The sequence below is a fragment of the Pagrus major genome, chromosome 4, assembly GCF_040436345.1.
Source record: "Pagrus major chromosome 4, Pma_NU_1.0".
Classification (NCBI taxonomy): Eukaryota; Metazoa; Chordata; class Actinopteri; order Spariformes; family Sparidae; genus Pagrus; species Pagrus major.
Window position 1 is genome coordinate 34,531,249 of NC_133218.1, and position 16,001 is coordinate 34,547,249.

At 44.0% G+C, this 16,001-nt stretch overlaps 1 protein-coding gene across 1 annotated transcript; it reads left to right on the plus strand.

Moving 5' to 3' along the window:
* Positions 1-2,993: 2,993 nt before the first annotated feature.
* On the plus strand, positions 2,994-15,707 carry sall1a (spalt-like transcription factor 1a). Its single transcript, XM_073465257.1, has 3 exons — positions 2,994-3,861; positions 9,496-12,896; positions 14,003-15,707. Exons 1-3 carry the CDS (start codon positions 3,789-3,791, stop codon positions 14,441-14,443), a joined length of 3,915 nt encoding a protein of 1,304 aa, XP_073321358.1. The 5' UTR covers positions 2,994-3,788; the 3' UTR covers positions 14,444-15,707.
* The last annotated feature ends 294 nt before the right edge of the window (positions 15,708-16,001 follow it).

The window sequence follows — 16,001 nt, forward strand, 5'->3', positions numbered from 1 at the left end:
AATGTCATCCCCATAAAAATAATTCACTGCGGATACGTCGACAAAAAGTGGAATAAGTGACTCTGTTAGACTAATTCAGGAGAAATTTTTAAGATTGAAGTTGTTGCGGTCGAACAAAGCCGTACAGTGACAGCGTGTGTGACTTGATGAGAGGGAAATGTGGGCCTATTTCTTTATTTCTTTTGAGCATGAGGCCAGCTTACAACAATCCCTTTAATCAAGCTCCTAATCCTTCTGCAAGACGTCAGCATGCCATTAATAAGGCCGTGCACCTCTTGATATTTGTGTTAGAGGGAACGACTGGGGGTCAGAGGATTTTTAGCATTTTACTGTTCGTCCAAAAACAAGCCTCAACATGGCAGGAAAATACTCTGAACGTGCCATGAAAATGATTTTATGTGTATGTAATAATTTGGATGTAATTTAATAACTGTTGTGTGTGTCAGCTGACTTGATTTCAGGCACTTCTTAATTCCATAAGTTTGAATTATCACTTTAAATATCATCTTCCAGCTGGTGGCGTGTAAAATCAGAGATATTAGATCATTATTGGTGCGTAAAAATGAGGCAAGCAACAAACGTTTGGTGATAAGTGAATCCACTTGTGTTCACATACTGGAGTCTATGCAGCTTATAAAAACCTAAACTCCTGTAAGCCCCCCCCCACCCACCCACCCACCTCTTGCCACTCGGGCTCCCTTCATCACACACACACACACACACACACACACGCACACGTGCAGCTGACCTAGATGAAGGCCTGATCCAGCTAGTTGTAATTCTTTAGGCATCGCGTCGAGCAGGGGAGCAGGACCGTGAATAGAAAGCCCACCACGTGTTGAATGCGGTGTCACACAGTAAAAAAAAAAAAAAAAAAAAAAAAAAAAGGGGCTTTCTGCTTCCAAACACGGAGCGAGGATCTCTAACTCTCCTCCGGGTTTTGGGGGGGAGATTTCTCCTCCCGTAACTATCACATTATGCGGCCAAACGCGCAGCCGCTTCTGACCCGTATGATCAATCAGGGTAATGTCGGTGATAATGGTGACTGATGGCACCCGGGCCGAGCCTTCGTCTGCGCACATGCATCGATTGCGCAGACGAGTGCGCACTTTTTATATGCGCCATTTTCCCCCCAAACGTCAATCACAAAAATGACAAATAAGAAATATGTGTTTTTAATTGTTTTAAAATTAATATTTATTTAAAATTAATGTATAAATCTGTATTATTATTGTTTAATTTAATTTAAATCATTAGGATATGTGTGATGTGTTCCTTTCACCCTGCAGTTTCCTCTTTAAAAGCACAAAGCTGTCCATATTTATGATAAATTATAAACTTAATATTATAAATATTATTTGATTATCAACATGTAATCCAGCCAGTTGCTCCTGAAAGACTTACAGAAAAAATTCCTTCAAGTCAAAGTTGAAAACTTTTCCCAGACGCTGACAGTGACTTATGTCTGCTGGGTCCCCCAAACTGTGTCCGTCTGTGTCATTCAGCTCCATGACTGTTAACACTGTATCCTCACCGTCCCGAGTGAATCCCATTTAAAATGTCTCCCGCTCGGCTGGGCTGCAAATCACCCTGTTTACAATCTCACACCAACACTCACATCAATTAACTGGCCATTGATTTTCCCGCCCGGGACATTACAATATTGCAGACCCCCTTTTTCCTCTCCCCAGCAATTTCAAGTTTGGTGCGCGTAATTGCACGGGCTTTTTAACGACACACACACACAGACACACACACACACAGACGTTTCCCCTATTAATGATCATTTGCTGTTTGATTTTTGTTAGTCACAGGCTACATTTCGATGTGGTTTCACTGTCACGTTTTCAGGGACAGTCCAGACATCCATCAACGCACCCAAAATATGTCAAATTAAAATACATATATATATATTTGCCATAACGCACTGATAAAGCAGGAGCCATCACAAGTATTTGATCCCCCCCACCTCCTCCACCACCACCCCTCCCTCCCCTGCTCTTTCCTTTTTTTTCATGAATAAGTAAATAGTAAGGGCTAGTCGAAACTAAAAGATAGCTGACACAAGAGAGGACCAGATCCATCTAGCCTGCAGCCGCTCTTTAAATATTCAGTGAAAAATAATGGCATCCGAGGCATCACCTATAGTAACATTATTATCTTCATTTCTCAAAATCAGCTCGACTGAGAGCTTCGTTTGTCTTTTTCAGGTAATAAATCTGCTCGACCGAGCTGCTCACACGACGCTCCTGTGGGACCTCTTGCCCTCTTAAAACATCCCCACTGAGGGCGCGCTCCTGTGGGCGCATTATTCAGGGCGATGATGATAATAATATCAATAATAATAATAATAATAATAATAATACAATTTTGGGAGCTGCTCATGACTTATTTACAGGCTTGGTTAAGACATTGTGTTTCTTGCTCTATCAGTTACTGGCTGCATCGTATTGCTCATTCATCACTCGCATTGGTAGAAATGAAAAGGCCTTCAAAATCCAACTTTCAATAAAAGACATCACGCAGTCATTCATACTGGTTTTGCTACAAACAACCCACTGGATGGCGACGATATAAAGACAAACAAGTTTTTTTGTTCTCCCTAAAAGTTAAATGGATGTTAGATGAGTCCACGTGAGGCTGAGTGTGAGACAGGGGGGGCTCGCTAACAAAAATAAATGTTTAGGGCAGAAATTAAAAGCTGTGTTTATCCCTATTCAGACGAACAGACTTGTCTCCGCTGATCATCCCGGCGCGCACCAAGCGTTTGGATCTGCTGTGCGCAATCAGAGAGAGAGAGAGAGAGCGAGAGAGAGACAGAGAGGGGGGAAGGAGGCAGGGGAGGGGAGGAGGTGGAGGTGAATGGCAGCATGACTGAATAGCCCGGTGACCAATCAGATCCTCGATGGGCCGGGCTCCACATTGTCCCAGTGCTGCACGGGCCCTCAAAGTTTGTTTATTCGCGGAATGCAGTGTGTGATGAAAACGTGTTAGTAAGTGACCCCCCCTTTACGACTAATAATAATCAAATGAAACCGATTGGGACGTCGGGACGCGCCGTGGACTTTTTGGGAACGCGTACCGGTGCCATTTACGCACGGAACATGCTCGCGCGACGCTGCGTCTGAGCGCACCGGGAGCTCACGATTGAAAACTCTTCAGAGAGTAGGTGTCGGTGTACAACACAACAAGAGCTGAATTACAACGATCTTGATGCGAGAGCGGAGGACGGGGACTACCGAGCTGCAGAGAGAGAAGAAAGTTGGTTGGAAAGATCGCGGAGGGTTTTGAGTTGCGGGGCGTCCAACTCCGGTCCACATCTACAGGAGGAGGGAAGGAGGCAAAGAAAAACTGTGATCGCTGCTTGATCAATGTGAAAGATTGAAAGATACTGTCGCAGGCATTGACTCGAGACGCTGACATTCCCCTGTAGTAGTCGAGATAAGCGGTGACTTGGCTAACAGAAGGGGTTAAACCGTATCTAAAGGGAGTTTGGAAAACCCAGCCTTTCTTCCCCATACGGATCAACTCATTGGGTGGGAGCTGAGAGAGAGACAAGAGTCCCCAGCAAATCAGGAGCTAATTGATTAAAGAGACTTCATTTGAATAGGAGGGGGGCTGGCGAGGTGCCAATCGCCTTTCAAAGAAGCCCCCCGTATGATTAATCGCAGAGCATTATTGATAATCATAACGGGGCACATGCGCGGTGGATGGGCTCGATTTACGTAATTTTTGAGAAGGTTTTGTAGTCATTTTTTTATTCTTTGCCTGCCGATGTGCCAGCCAGCATGTCGCGGAGGAAACAAGCGAAGCCGCAACACTTCCAATCCGACCCTCATCTGCCCTTATCGGAGCACAATGGTGAGTCCAAGTAACCTATCGCTGCTTCCACCCCCAAGCAACCCGAGAGTATCTCACTTTTTTCGGGCTGTTTCACCGAGTCTGTGTCGGTGTCAGAGTGGTTAGAGTGAATACTTTGAATTGGACTTTTAGACTTGTGTTTTATTTTTGAGAGTTTCTTTGCAGATTTGCAGCGTCTTGGTGATGAAAGTGACACTTTTCGGGAAAAACTTAATTCTCACGATTTCTCTTTTTTTAAATTCGCTTAATTCTGGTTTTAAAAAGGAATTTAAAGCTGCGTTTATATTATTTTTACACACTTAAGCCTCTATTATCGATATTATTCAAACTTTACTATAAAAGAGAAATAAGTTAAAGATGATAACGAAAGCAAGCAGCCACAGGGCGCCTTTCTCGTCAGCGTGTGTGTGTGTGTGTTAAAAGTTTTAAAACTTTTTATTCTGCTCTGTAACTATATACCTTATTTTAAAACCGTCTTTTAAACTGTTAAACCGAGCAGCCGGCTCAGGTTTTCGCTCCTCTCCGAGGCTTCCCTGCGTTCAGCGGTGCGCCGACATGGACCACCCTGTCGCTCCTGCCCCGGACTCCCAACTTTTTTCCCGGACACAGATATTCCCACCATCAGCCCTACGCTGTAAACTCAATGTTTTCCTTCTTTTTTTTTATGAAAATCAGTCTTTAAAAAAAACTTCTTCAAGCTCATCGTCTGTTAAAACACTATCTCGCCTTTTTATGCGTAAAAAAGTTGGACGAAAGGAGGTCAAACTGCTGTAAAGAGCGCCGGTGAACACACATCTCTCCACACATCCTGAAAATATCCCATCGGTTTACTCATCGTTCACTGTTTTTGTCCAGTATAGAAAGTCTCACTCACTCTGACACACACACACACACACACACACACACACACACACACTTATGATTCCTGCTTTCCTACAAAATAATTATTACTTTTGTAAAAACCAAAACCAACATCGATTTTTTTTTAAAAAACAAGGCCTTTTATTTTTTAATCCAACGCCTTTAGAGAGGCTCCACACTTGGAGACGATCTCTGGCCTTCTGTGAAAAATATAACTGTGGTAAAATCTTTATTCTCAGAGTGAAATCTCCTCTTTTAACGCTGCTGTTGTGCCTAAAATGTCAAATCAGTTTATATACAAAGCGGTGTGCAGAAGTGCAAAAAATCCATGACTGGATGGAGCAGTGGAGCTCAGAGTTTCAGAGGCCAGCAGTCGAGCTGGAATAAAAAATTGAAAACTGTCACAATTTTGTTTGAAAAGTGAATATAACAGTAAAATAATCTCCGGTGTGATCATCCTGTAGGAGAAGGTGAATAACAGTTGAATGTCGCAACAGGACGTTGCGTTGTAACGTGTGTTGATGTTGACCGACTTTTGGACTTTTACCGAGAAATAACACTTTGTTTTTTATTTCTCTCTAACCTAAAGACATTTTCTAAATTTAAACGAAGTCTTATCTTTTGCTCCGTCGTGCAGTGAGATCGAATTACCCTCCACAACATTTTATATTTTTCGTTATTATAATTTGCATATAAAAAAAAAAAGAAATGAAGACCTGACAGTAAATAAAAACGTGCAGATGAAAATGAGAGGATATATTTCTGTTACCTGTTGGACGGAGGCCTGTAAATGTAATATATGTGATGCAAAGTGCTCTCAAAGCCACATTGTGTTTTTAGTGCAGCCCTGAAAAAAGCATGTGCAGGTAATTTTGAAAGAAACACTTGCTTCTTTCAGCAGACAGCCATGCACAGAAAACGGTATTTGCAGCCTCCGTTTCACGTGATTTTTTTTTAAGGAACTCGGTGATTAATGCAAAAACCTACTTAATTCCTGAGTGCTGTCCTTTTTTTTTTTGCTGCATTTCCCCTTTAAATCTAATAAACTTAATGAAGAGTTACTTTTGTCACCAACCCTGGCCAGACTGCAGAAAAACAACATTTCTCAATTATGTCCAGGACTCTGCTGCATGTTGGAATTGTTTGCAAGTGGTCTTGTGTGTGTAATTATAAATAAGGTATGGCCATGTTGTCTTTTTTAGGTTTTTGGGGGGGGTTATATTTTTTAAGCTGCAGAGTGAAATGTGCTGCCTGTTGGAGAAGCTGCAGCAGCCGGAAGTGGAAAAACAGAAAGTCATTGTGTTTGTAGCTGAATCTCAGTGATGCTGAGGGGGCCGTAGTTACTGGGAGGTCGGAGTGGGAGCCGCAGAGGGTGGGATGTCGAGCTGTTTTAACCTTTGCCAGTGTCCCTCTGTGTGGAGGTGATGAGAGTTCAGGGCCCAGTGTGTTTCCCCTACTACCTCGCCATTGACCCTGCTGATCAGAGCTGCAGGCGGCCCAGCAAGGCCTCGGCTTTTTATTTAAGTGTGTACGCGCGCGTGTGTGTGTGAGCGTGAGGCCTTATCAATGTTGTGGCCATCCCCTTTCGCCTTATCAGAGTGGCCCCCCTAGAGGGCAGATTGGCAGGGCAGCCCCCTTGTTCCCCCTGCAAACAGAGAGTTGTCATTTTGCCAGTGTTTATGTGGCATGAGTCTAAAGGTGTAGCCTGAAGGACTTGCTTTGCCTTTTTTTTTTTTTTTTTTTTTTCCCTCCCTCCCCTTAAGCTTTAAGCATGTCACCGGGGCAGAGCTTCTTAGATTTGAGTCTTGTCCTGGACCACGGCAGCTTTAGTGGAACCCCATCTAGTGTTCAGTGGGATGAGTCCTGAGGGCTTGGAGAGACGATGAGAGCAGAAACCCTCCTGAAGTTACAAGTGTCAAGAGGCTCACAGAGGCCCCCCGCGAAAAAATAATGTAGGAACTCTCAAAGCTCTCCGTCAACTTTTTCCGACTAATCCTCGCTTTTCTTGTCTCTCATATTCAGACTTTGGTCAATCTCTTTGGGACTCTGTCCTCTGCTCTTTGTCTCTCCTGACGCCCTTTAGCCCTTGCGCACTGCTTACATTGTGCTTTTGATTCTATGGAAGTTTTTTACAGACTCCATCTTTACACCAGCTTGACTTTATCTTAATTTTAATTCGAAGTTAATCCTTGCTATTTTGGGAATTAAGCCTAATGCTAGCATCTGCGCTGTTTGCTATACTAGTCTTATGTGGACAGTGGATTTGTAGTCATGCATTGATTTAGTTTTGATCCTCTTTTTTCTTTTCTTTTTTTTTTGTCGCCATGTAAAGTAAAAAAACATAACACTGCACGGTTCAGGGAGCAAAATCTGTCGCCGTGTGAGCATTTTAAGTTTTTGCTGAAATATGATTCTAATGTTTTGCAGCTGTGAGGGCATTATTATTATTTTTTCTTCCCTCACATTCCAAACTTAAGAAAGAGTACGTGAAGAGAAAGACTGTCCACTGCTGCATTGCACAAATTTGATGAAAATCTTGCTCCACTTCCTGAATTAGTCAAATGGAAACGCACAAATTGTTTTGGGGGATAGATGTCATCTCTTATCTCTTTCCTCTTTCTGCTAATTATGTATTCTAGTTGTGGTTTTTATCACTGTAATTATTTCTGCTTTTGCATGTTCATAATAGTGTTGAAACTCTTTTGATTTGTAGTATTTTTTTAAATGAAACCCACATAGAATTTTATCATCTTTAAAAATTATTTAAATAATAATAATAAAAAACATTTAGGCCCTTTTTTAAAGTACTTGTACGAGTGAAATGGTTAATTTAATTTCACTGTACACCCAAAATGCTCTGATAGCATTATGTGTAGCGTATTATTTTTCATATCCTCTGCGTAGACTTAAGCACGCGCACATATGATTTATGTATTTATTAATTTTGTATCTTCCAGAAGTTTGTTAGGCAAAAGTTTTTTTCTTCTTTTTCATATTCCTCCTATTTTCATCCTCCTCACTGTCATATGATTGGATTTTCTTCACACTTATTTGAGTACAGTCAGCCTCGAGAAGAAAGGAAACGTGTTTATTTAATCCTCACATTTCTCACACGATGAATCAAACACGTTTTTTTTTTTTCAAAATTAGCGCTTGGGGTGTAGGTAGACGGGTGGGTGGAAGTGGGGAGGGGGATTTAACATGAAAAGTTATCATTAAAGTTGAGTCTTCCCTGTTTGCATGGTTTGGTGGTGTGAGGGCCAGGGTTTACTGTCATGGCAACTTTGCGTTATCTGATGTCTCTGAGCAGAGAAACATTGAGGGAGATAATCCCTGAATTAAACAGGATCTGCTTTGAGTCGACTGAGATGAGCAGGGCCAGGCTGTGCCGACGATCCCCGCCGCTCCCATGCTGCGCGAACAATGGGAAGGCATCCTGTCTCTCTGTGGGGCAGGGCTGCACTTCTCTGGGTTTCATTTGCAAATGAATTCTTGGCCCTGATGAAAGTATTGAGGGGCCAGAGCCACAATGAAAGGAATTCATAGCGAAATGCAATTTGTAAATCAACTTGTATGTTAAACAGAGAGATTTGAGTGTGACAAAGAGGGGAAAGAATAAGGAAAAGTCTGGAGCGCAGCAGTGGCTCTGGGGGCAGGGTGTCGTCTTGCCTTTTCACTCCCTGACTCGTCCTGTTTATCGAAATGGAAAATTTAAAAAACCAGTGTCGCTTTTTGAGAGACGGCCATTGCTTTTGAATTGTCATCTCAATGACAGCAGAAGTTTCTGAGTCCGTGTTGCACATTAAGTGAGCTGGTGTGTCCAGTTTCTCAGCTTTGGCAAGTTTGTTGTGCATGCATCCAGATTTATCACCCTACTCTTAAGTTTTGACCAAGTCATTCATTTAAACAAATAGTCTTTTTCGTTGCGTTTCTCCCCGAAAGAATTCACTGATGAGTGGCTTTTATATGGTTTCTAATGTTTTGGAGTCAAAGTTTATTCACAGTTCTGGAAAATAAAAAGTCCGGCGACTTTTAAAAAATTCGACTTATTATTTGTTTCTTCGTCCGACATTCGTCATATCACAATTTACTTCTCTCGCTCTTCAGCTTTTTTTCCTCTTTTGTTTTTGCTTGTTGTGTTTAATGTTTGCACGTAACAGCCTGGACGCCACAGGCTCTGTTGTTCCTGTCTCACTGTGACTGCAGCCTGAGTGGATACAAATTAGTTTAGTGACATGGATAACCTGTCCAAGATGCCCATAGTTGGCTGAAAATGAGCAAAGTTGACAGCAGATTGAAAGTCTAATAAGTCCTTCAAATGCTTGATTTGCGCCGAGTGGACAAGTAGACTTTGAAGGGCATGGAATATAGGAAATCAATGCCTTTCTATGAAATTTCATTAAGACTCAATGTCCTCACTTCACTCTATTCTATATTTTGATGGATTATCTGGAGAAAATGATTACCTTTGGTTGGGCTGATGAAACCCAGATGTGCATCTTCAAAGATCACTTTTAAGCAATATTTGAGTAGTTCCCATTGATTTTGTATCCTTTCTTATCGTGTTTCAGAGGCCACTGCATTGAATGAGGCCTTTTCTCATTTCTGTTGGCTTATTGTTGCCTTTCGATCGTTGTTTTTGTGAGCACATCAAGGGGATAAGTGTAAAACTGATTAACTTAAGATTAACAACAATGGAATTTGAGGAGATAAAGCTGCTTCTTCAGCTGCAAAACATTTCTAATCACTAATCCTCTGTTTCCTCTTTTTCAGGGGACACAGAACTTTGCTCAGAGGACCCCCCCTGCAAGGAGTCAGACGCCCACGTCTGTAGCAGATGTTGTGCTGAATTCTTTGAACTATCAGATCTTGAGGAACACCAGAAGAATTGCACTAAGAATCAGTTAGTTCTGATAGTGAATGAAAATCCTGCCTCCCCCACCGGAACTTTCTCGCCTGGGTCTCCTCCCCATAATCCCGATGACCAGATGAATGACACAGCTAATAACACTGATCAAACAGAGTGCAGTGACCTTTTGGAGGCTCACACTCTTGAAAAAGACGAATCCATGGACGTGGACGTTTCTGGAATGAGCAGCGGTCACGAAGAGGAAGGCAGTCACACAGAGAGCGGGAGCCCCATCACCACAGTCGGAAGCAGGGCCACTTCTGGCCCTGCAGTCGGTACTTCAGCTGTCTCTGCCCCTCTACCTCAGCTCAGTAACCTTGCTGAACTGGGGAACTTCTCCATGATCAACAGCAATGTCATCATTGAAAATCTGCAGAGCACCAAAGTGGCTGTGGCCCAATTCTCCCAAGAGACCCGTTCCACCGGGGGCCCCAGAGTGGCAGTGCCAGCCCTTATGGAGCAGCTCCTTGCCCTCCAACAGCAGCAGATCCACCAGCTGCAGCTCATCGAGCAGATTCGCCATCAGATACTGCTACTGGCCTCCCAGTCCCCAGAAATGCAGGTGCCCCCAACTTCTGCTCCAGGCACAATGGGGCCTGCTGCCAACCCACTGACCACACTCAGCTCACATCTCTCCCAACAGCTGGCTGCAGCCGCAGGCCTAGCGCAGAACCTGGCTAGTCAGTCAGCCAGTATTAGCAGCCTAAAGCAGCTGGCTGCAGCAGCACAGCTACCTCAGTCCAACCCGAGCAGCAGTGAGACATCTCAGAGCATTAGCACACTGGGGCCATCAGCAGTCAATGCCCAGTCCTCTGACAAGAGGCCGAATCATATGAGCAGCCTCCACTCTCAGCTCAGCACCTCCTCACTAGCTAAGTCATCCACGCCAGCATTTGGAATGCGTAGCCTGTTAAGCTCTGCAGTGAATCCCCTTCTACCTCAGCCCCCACCTGGAAACCCCTTGTTCTCCAGCTCTCTGCCCAGTGTTGGCACCACCGTAGAGGACCTCAACTCTTTAGCAGCTTTGGCCCAGCGGACAAAAGGCAAGCCGCCAAATGTCACTTCATTTGAACACAAGAGCAGCACCGACGAGGCTTTCTTCAAGCATAAGTGCAGGTTTTGTGGCAAGGTGTTTGGGAGTGACAGTGCCTTGCAAATCCACCTGCGCTCTCACACTGGCGAGAGGCCATACAAGTGTAATATCTGTGGCAACCGCTTCTCCACCCGTGGTAACCTGAAGGTGCATTTCCAGCGTCATAAAGAAAAATACCCACACATCCAGATGAACCCTTACCCTGTTCCTGAGCATTTAGACAACATACCAACAAGCACCGGCATTCCATACGGCATGTCTATGCCCCCTGAGAAACCTGTCACCAGCTGGCTGGACAGCAAACCAGTTCTGCCCACTCTGACCTCCTCAGTCGGCATGCTGTTGCCACCAACCATGCCCAGCCTGCCACATTTCATAAAAAAGGAAGATCATTCAATAGCCATAACTAGCCCTTCCGTTACTGCAAAGAGTGACTCAGGTGCTGCTGAGCCTTCAGCTAAAAGTAATGATGGAGTGTCTGAAGAGGTTGAAGGTGCAACTCTGCCTACCTCAAATGGAAAAACTGAAGAAGGCAGCCACTCATCAGGCTTAATGACAAATGTGAGCTCTGCGTCAGAGAGCACTGCCGACTACACAACATCCAACAGCCCGCCCATGATGACCAACCCACTCATGCCTCTTATGTCTGATCAGTTCAAGGCTAAGTTCCCCTTTGGAGGCATCCTGGACCCTCTCCAGGGGTCAGAGACCTCCAAGCTACAGCAGCTCGTGGAGAACATTGACAGGAAGGTGACAGACCCAAACGAATGTGTCATCTGCCACCGGGTGCTGAGCTGCCAGAGTGCTCTGAAAATGCACTATCGCACTCACACTGGGGAGAGGCCATTTAAATGTAAAGTCTGTGGCAGAGCATTTACCACCAAGGGAAATCTTAAGACCCACTACAGCGTCCACAGGGCCATGCCTCCTCTTCGAGTCCAACACTCCTGCCCTATTTGTCAGAAGAAGTTCACAAATGCTGTGGTCCTACAGCAACATATTCGCATGCACATGGGTGGGCAGATCCCCAACACCCCTCTGCCAGAGAGTTACCCAGAGTCCATGGTCTCTGACACCGGCTCATTTGAGGAGAGAAACTTTGATGATCTGGAAAACTTCTCTGACGACAACATGGAAGGAATGGAGGAGGGCCCGGATAGCAGTGTGCCAGACACACCCAGGTCGGCTGATGCCTCCCACGACAGTCTATGTAACTCACCAGTTCCCATTGAAATGACTTGCCAGGAGGGTCAGGAGAGAAATTGCCAGGAGAATACCATCATTAATGAAACACAATTGCTACAAGCCAGCCAAATCAAGGTGATGGTAAATGGCTTAGTTGAGGGGGATTGCCTCACCAACGACTCCTCGTCTCTGGGAGGGGATGTTGAAAGCCAAAGCGCCGGGAGTCCAGCTGTGTCAGAATCTACCTCCTCCATGCAGGCGCCATCCCCCACCAGTTTGCAGCCACATCCACGCAAATCCCCCAGCCTCGAAGAAAGGCAGCAGAGGGCATTATCCTTTGAGCACACCAGTGCAAGCCTCCTGCACTCTCACCCCTCCAACATTGGAGCCCTGGACCTGACATCTGTCAATCCCTCAAAAGACCCCGTTGGCATGATATTCGCCTTCCGTGAGCGTAACACCATCAAGAACACATCCTGTGACATCTGTGGGAAGACCTTTGCTTGTCAGAGTGCCTTGGACATTCACTATCGAAGCCATACCAAAGAACGACCATTTATTTGCACGGCATGTAACAGGGGTTTCTCCACCAAGGGCAACCTCAAGCAGCACATGCTGACCCATCAAATGAGAGACCTGCCCTCACAGCTCTTCGAGCCCTCAAACACCAGCCTGTCCTCCAGCCCGACCCCTTCACTGCTCTCTGTCGGCTCTCTCAACAAACCAGAGGTCAACGGCTTCTTCCATAGCCTCCACCAAGAGACCAAGGAGATGCCCCCTGGCTTGGTCACATCATCCGCCTCCACTTCCCCTGTGCTTTCTTCTGCTCCGCCACGCAGGACACCGAAGCAGCACTTCTGCAACACCTGTGGGAAGTGCTTCTCCTCCTCCAGTGCTCTACAGATCCACGAGAGAACCCACACAGGGGAGAAACCTTTCGCCTGCAGTATCTGTGGTCGGGCTTTCACCACCAAAGGAAACCTCAAGGTAAATGTTGAAACATTCAGAATGCTCTTGCTCTCCTCAAAGTTTTGTGCGTGAGAATGTTTGTGAAAAATGAGTCTCAGGGCTGCTATTTAGTTTTATACGGCGTGTCAGTGCATTAGGCATCAAGAGGTGGTAATGTTGTATAATTAATTAATGGCACAGCTCTCTGAGAAAAAATGACCTTAGTGGAAACGCTGAATCACACAACTAATATGATTATTGGGTAGAAATTCCAGAATGTAATCAGCTAAGAATGATTCAGTGCACAGAATTAATTATCAGAGGCAATCATTGTGCGCTAGGTCAGTCCGTAGTTTTCCATGACGGACTCTCTGAAAACTGTCACAGGCCTAGATCGTTAAGAAAAAGATCCTGCTCAACCATCTAGAGAAACTTAGGAGAATTATGTGAACTTAAGATAAAAGTACAGTTATTTTTGAGTGTGATAATCCTTAATCCCAAAGAGGAATTTGGGACACATGTAAATGATTAATTATTAAAGGTTGTAGTAAGTCAAGCACTGGTCTTGTACAGACATTCCTGTGTTTTTGGTTAAAGTCTCTCCACTATAATTAACATAAAAAGTGTTTTGTGTTTGTACAAAATGTTTTGTAGTAGGTTTTTACATAAAATACCTTAAGATATAATTACTTGAATGTGTCAAGGATTATGAAACAGAAAAAAACATGTCTTTGTCATGGAAAGGGTATTGGCAGAGGTGAAATGTCACATGCAATCCTGCCCAGCGCAATGAAATTGGACAGTGCAATTTTACCCCAAACCCTGTGATCCCCCTTGTGAGATGAGCAAATTAAGGTTTAGATTAAACAGCATGTATCAGTCTTGCCAAAAATAAGATGTTTACACCATGCTGGTACTCTCACAGCATAGGCAACTAACTGGTCTGCTGCACCCAGGGTGTGAAGCTATTTTAATTTGGAGTCGAGCATTATTATTATTTTTTCCATTGCATCATCTCATGTGCAGCTCTCGTGGCCAAGTTTGTAAACATCACTAATTTTCATCCCTCTCATTGCTCTGTCTCTCTCCTCCCTCCCTTTTATTCGCCCTCTCTCCCCTCCCTCTCCCCTCTCTCTGCTGTGTAGGTTCACATGGGCACACACATGTGGAACAGCGCTCCCGCCAGACGTGGCCGCAGGCTCTCCGTGGACGGGCCAATGGCCTTCCTGGGTACCAACCCAGTTAAGTTTCCTGAGATCTTCCAGAAGGACATGGCATCACGGGCAAGCAACGGAGACCCGGCTAGTTTCTGGAACCAGTACGCTGCGGCATTCTCCAACGGGCTGGCGATGAAGACAAATGAAATCTCCGTCATCCAGAATGGAGGCCTACCACCCATGTCAGGTGGTGTGGGAAACGGGGGTAGCTCTCCCATTGGCGGCCTGACCGGCAGCCTAGACAAGCTACACAGCATGGAGCCCAACGCTGCTCTTGCTGGTTTGGAGAGAATGGCCAACACAGAGAACGGGGCCCACTTCCGGTTCACGCGCTTCATGGAGGACAATAAAGAAATCGTCACCAGTTAGAGCGATCGCCCCTCGGGTTGCGCACAGACACATGAAGATGCCCGATTGGCATATTGTACACATGTAGACACACAACAGAAGAAGAGAACGAAAGAGAACAAGACAGGGACAAAATCAACTGAACTGCTTTGCTCGCCATTGAATCTTTACGAACATGAGTGTGAAGACAAGTTGCTTTTTTTGTACAATGTACATGTTATAGTTTTAAGGAGCTTATTTATTAGTGATTATAACCTTGCTTGAAACCAAGTGGAAGCATTAACAGTTAGGTTTTTGTTTGTTTTTAAGCCAGAATGGGTATGGGTGCTTAAAAAAAAAATGTGCTTTTGAAAACTTAGAATATCTGGGTAGATAACCTTACCTTGGCATTAAGTTATTTTTCTGTCTGTAGTAGCTATAACCGAACTGTCGATGTTCATGTGATGCATTAGCCCTGTAATAAGCAAACAGACTTGCTGTAAATAATGTACACTGATCTTCTGTAGATGGTCTAACATCTGTGTGTTCATGCCCCCCTCTTCCCCTCAGCAAAAACAAAACAATGAAATTCAGGCAAGGGACTAAATGATGTGGTAGTTCCTTTCTTTCCAGTTGCTATTTACCTTTATTTTATTTAAGGAAGACAAAACATTGAAGTTTGCTACATTTCAAGGGTTTCTTTAGTGTTAACTCGTTTTTGTTGTTACTGTTTCTGTGTATTGTACTTTCTACTTTTTTGTTTACTTCCATATTTTCTTTCCCTCAATCTCTCTTTATTTTTATTTTTTTTTGTTTTGTTGTTGCTCGTACTTTGGTGTTGTTGAAAGCAAAGACAGAAGGGAACAGTCGGTCTGGCCTATTTCCTGGTTTCTGGGACTGAGACAGCCAATCAAATGAGCAAGGATCCTTCCTTTAGTTTCTTCGCTGGATTTCCACGTTGCTGCTATGTCCCAGCATCCTCACTGACATCAAGTGCAAACAAAGTTGTGTGTTGAAGCTTCTGTAAATACGTTCAGATGTGGAAATACAAACTCCCTCGTATGAAAAATGTACATATAGCTCACACAAGAGAATTCCATCACGGCCAGGGGACAAAATGATAGTGTTTTTATAAATATAAATATATATTGGGTTTGACAACCTTCGGACTGTTACATGCACTTTCTTGGAAAGTTGGAAGATCTTTATGGGTCCAGTTTCTCTACACTTTAATACCTACTAACAACTAAGATACTGTAATTCTTTACTCTAATAATCAAATACATCAGTTTTCCAAAAGAAACAATGTGTGTTTGTGTGCTTTTATTTCCTCTTTTTTATTTATCATGTCACTGAAAAAACATACTGACAATCTTTTTTTTTTTCTTCTTCTTCATCAGTCATTTTGATAGAAAAGCAGAAAAAAATAAATAACTTTTGCATTTAAACAGTTTGTGCTCAAGGCCGGTGTGCAGCTTTTTTTTTTTTTTTTTTTTTCTTCAGCCTCTCTGCAGACAAACAGAAGCAGAAACGGCAGCTTGGATGCAGACACTGATGATGTGAGCGCCCCTGCTCTTTAATTTAAATCATGATCGCCGTT

Coding starts and splice junctions, on each gene's coding strand:
- sall1a (XM_073465257.1), top strand. CDS start 3,789: ATGTCGCGGAGGAAACAAGCGAAGCCGCAACACTTCCAATCCGACCCT. Junction 3,862..9,495: donor GCCCTTATCGGAGCACAATG/GTGAGTCCAAGT, acceptor CCTCTTTTTCAG/GGGACACAGAACTTTGCTCA. Junction 12,897..14,002: donor CCACCAAAGGAAACCTCAAG/GTAAATGTTGAA, acceptor TCTGCTGTGTAG/GTTCACATGGGCACACACAT.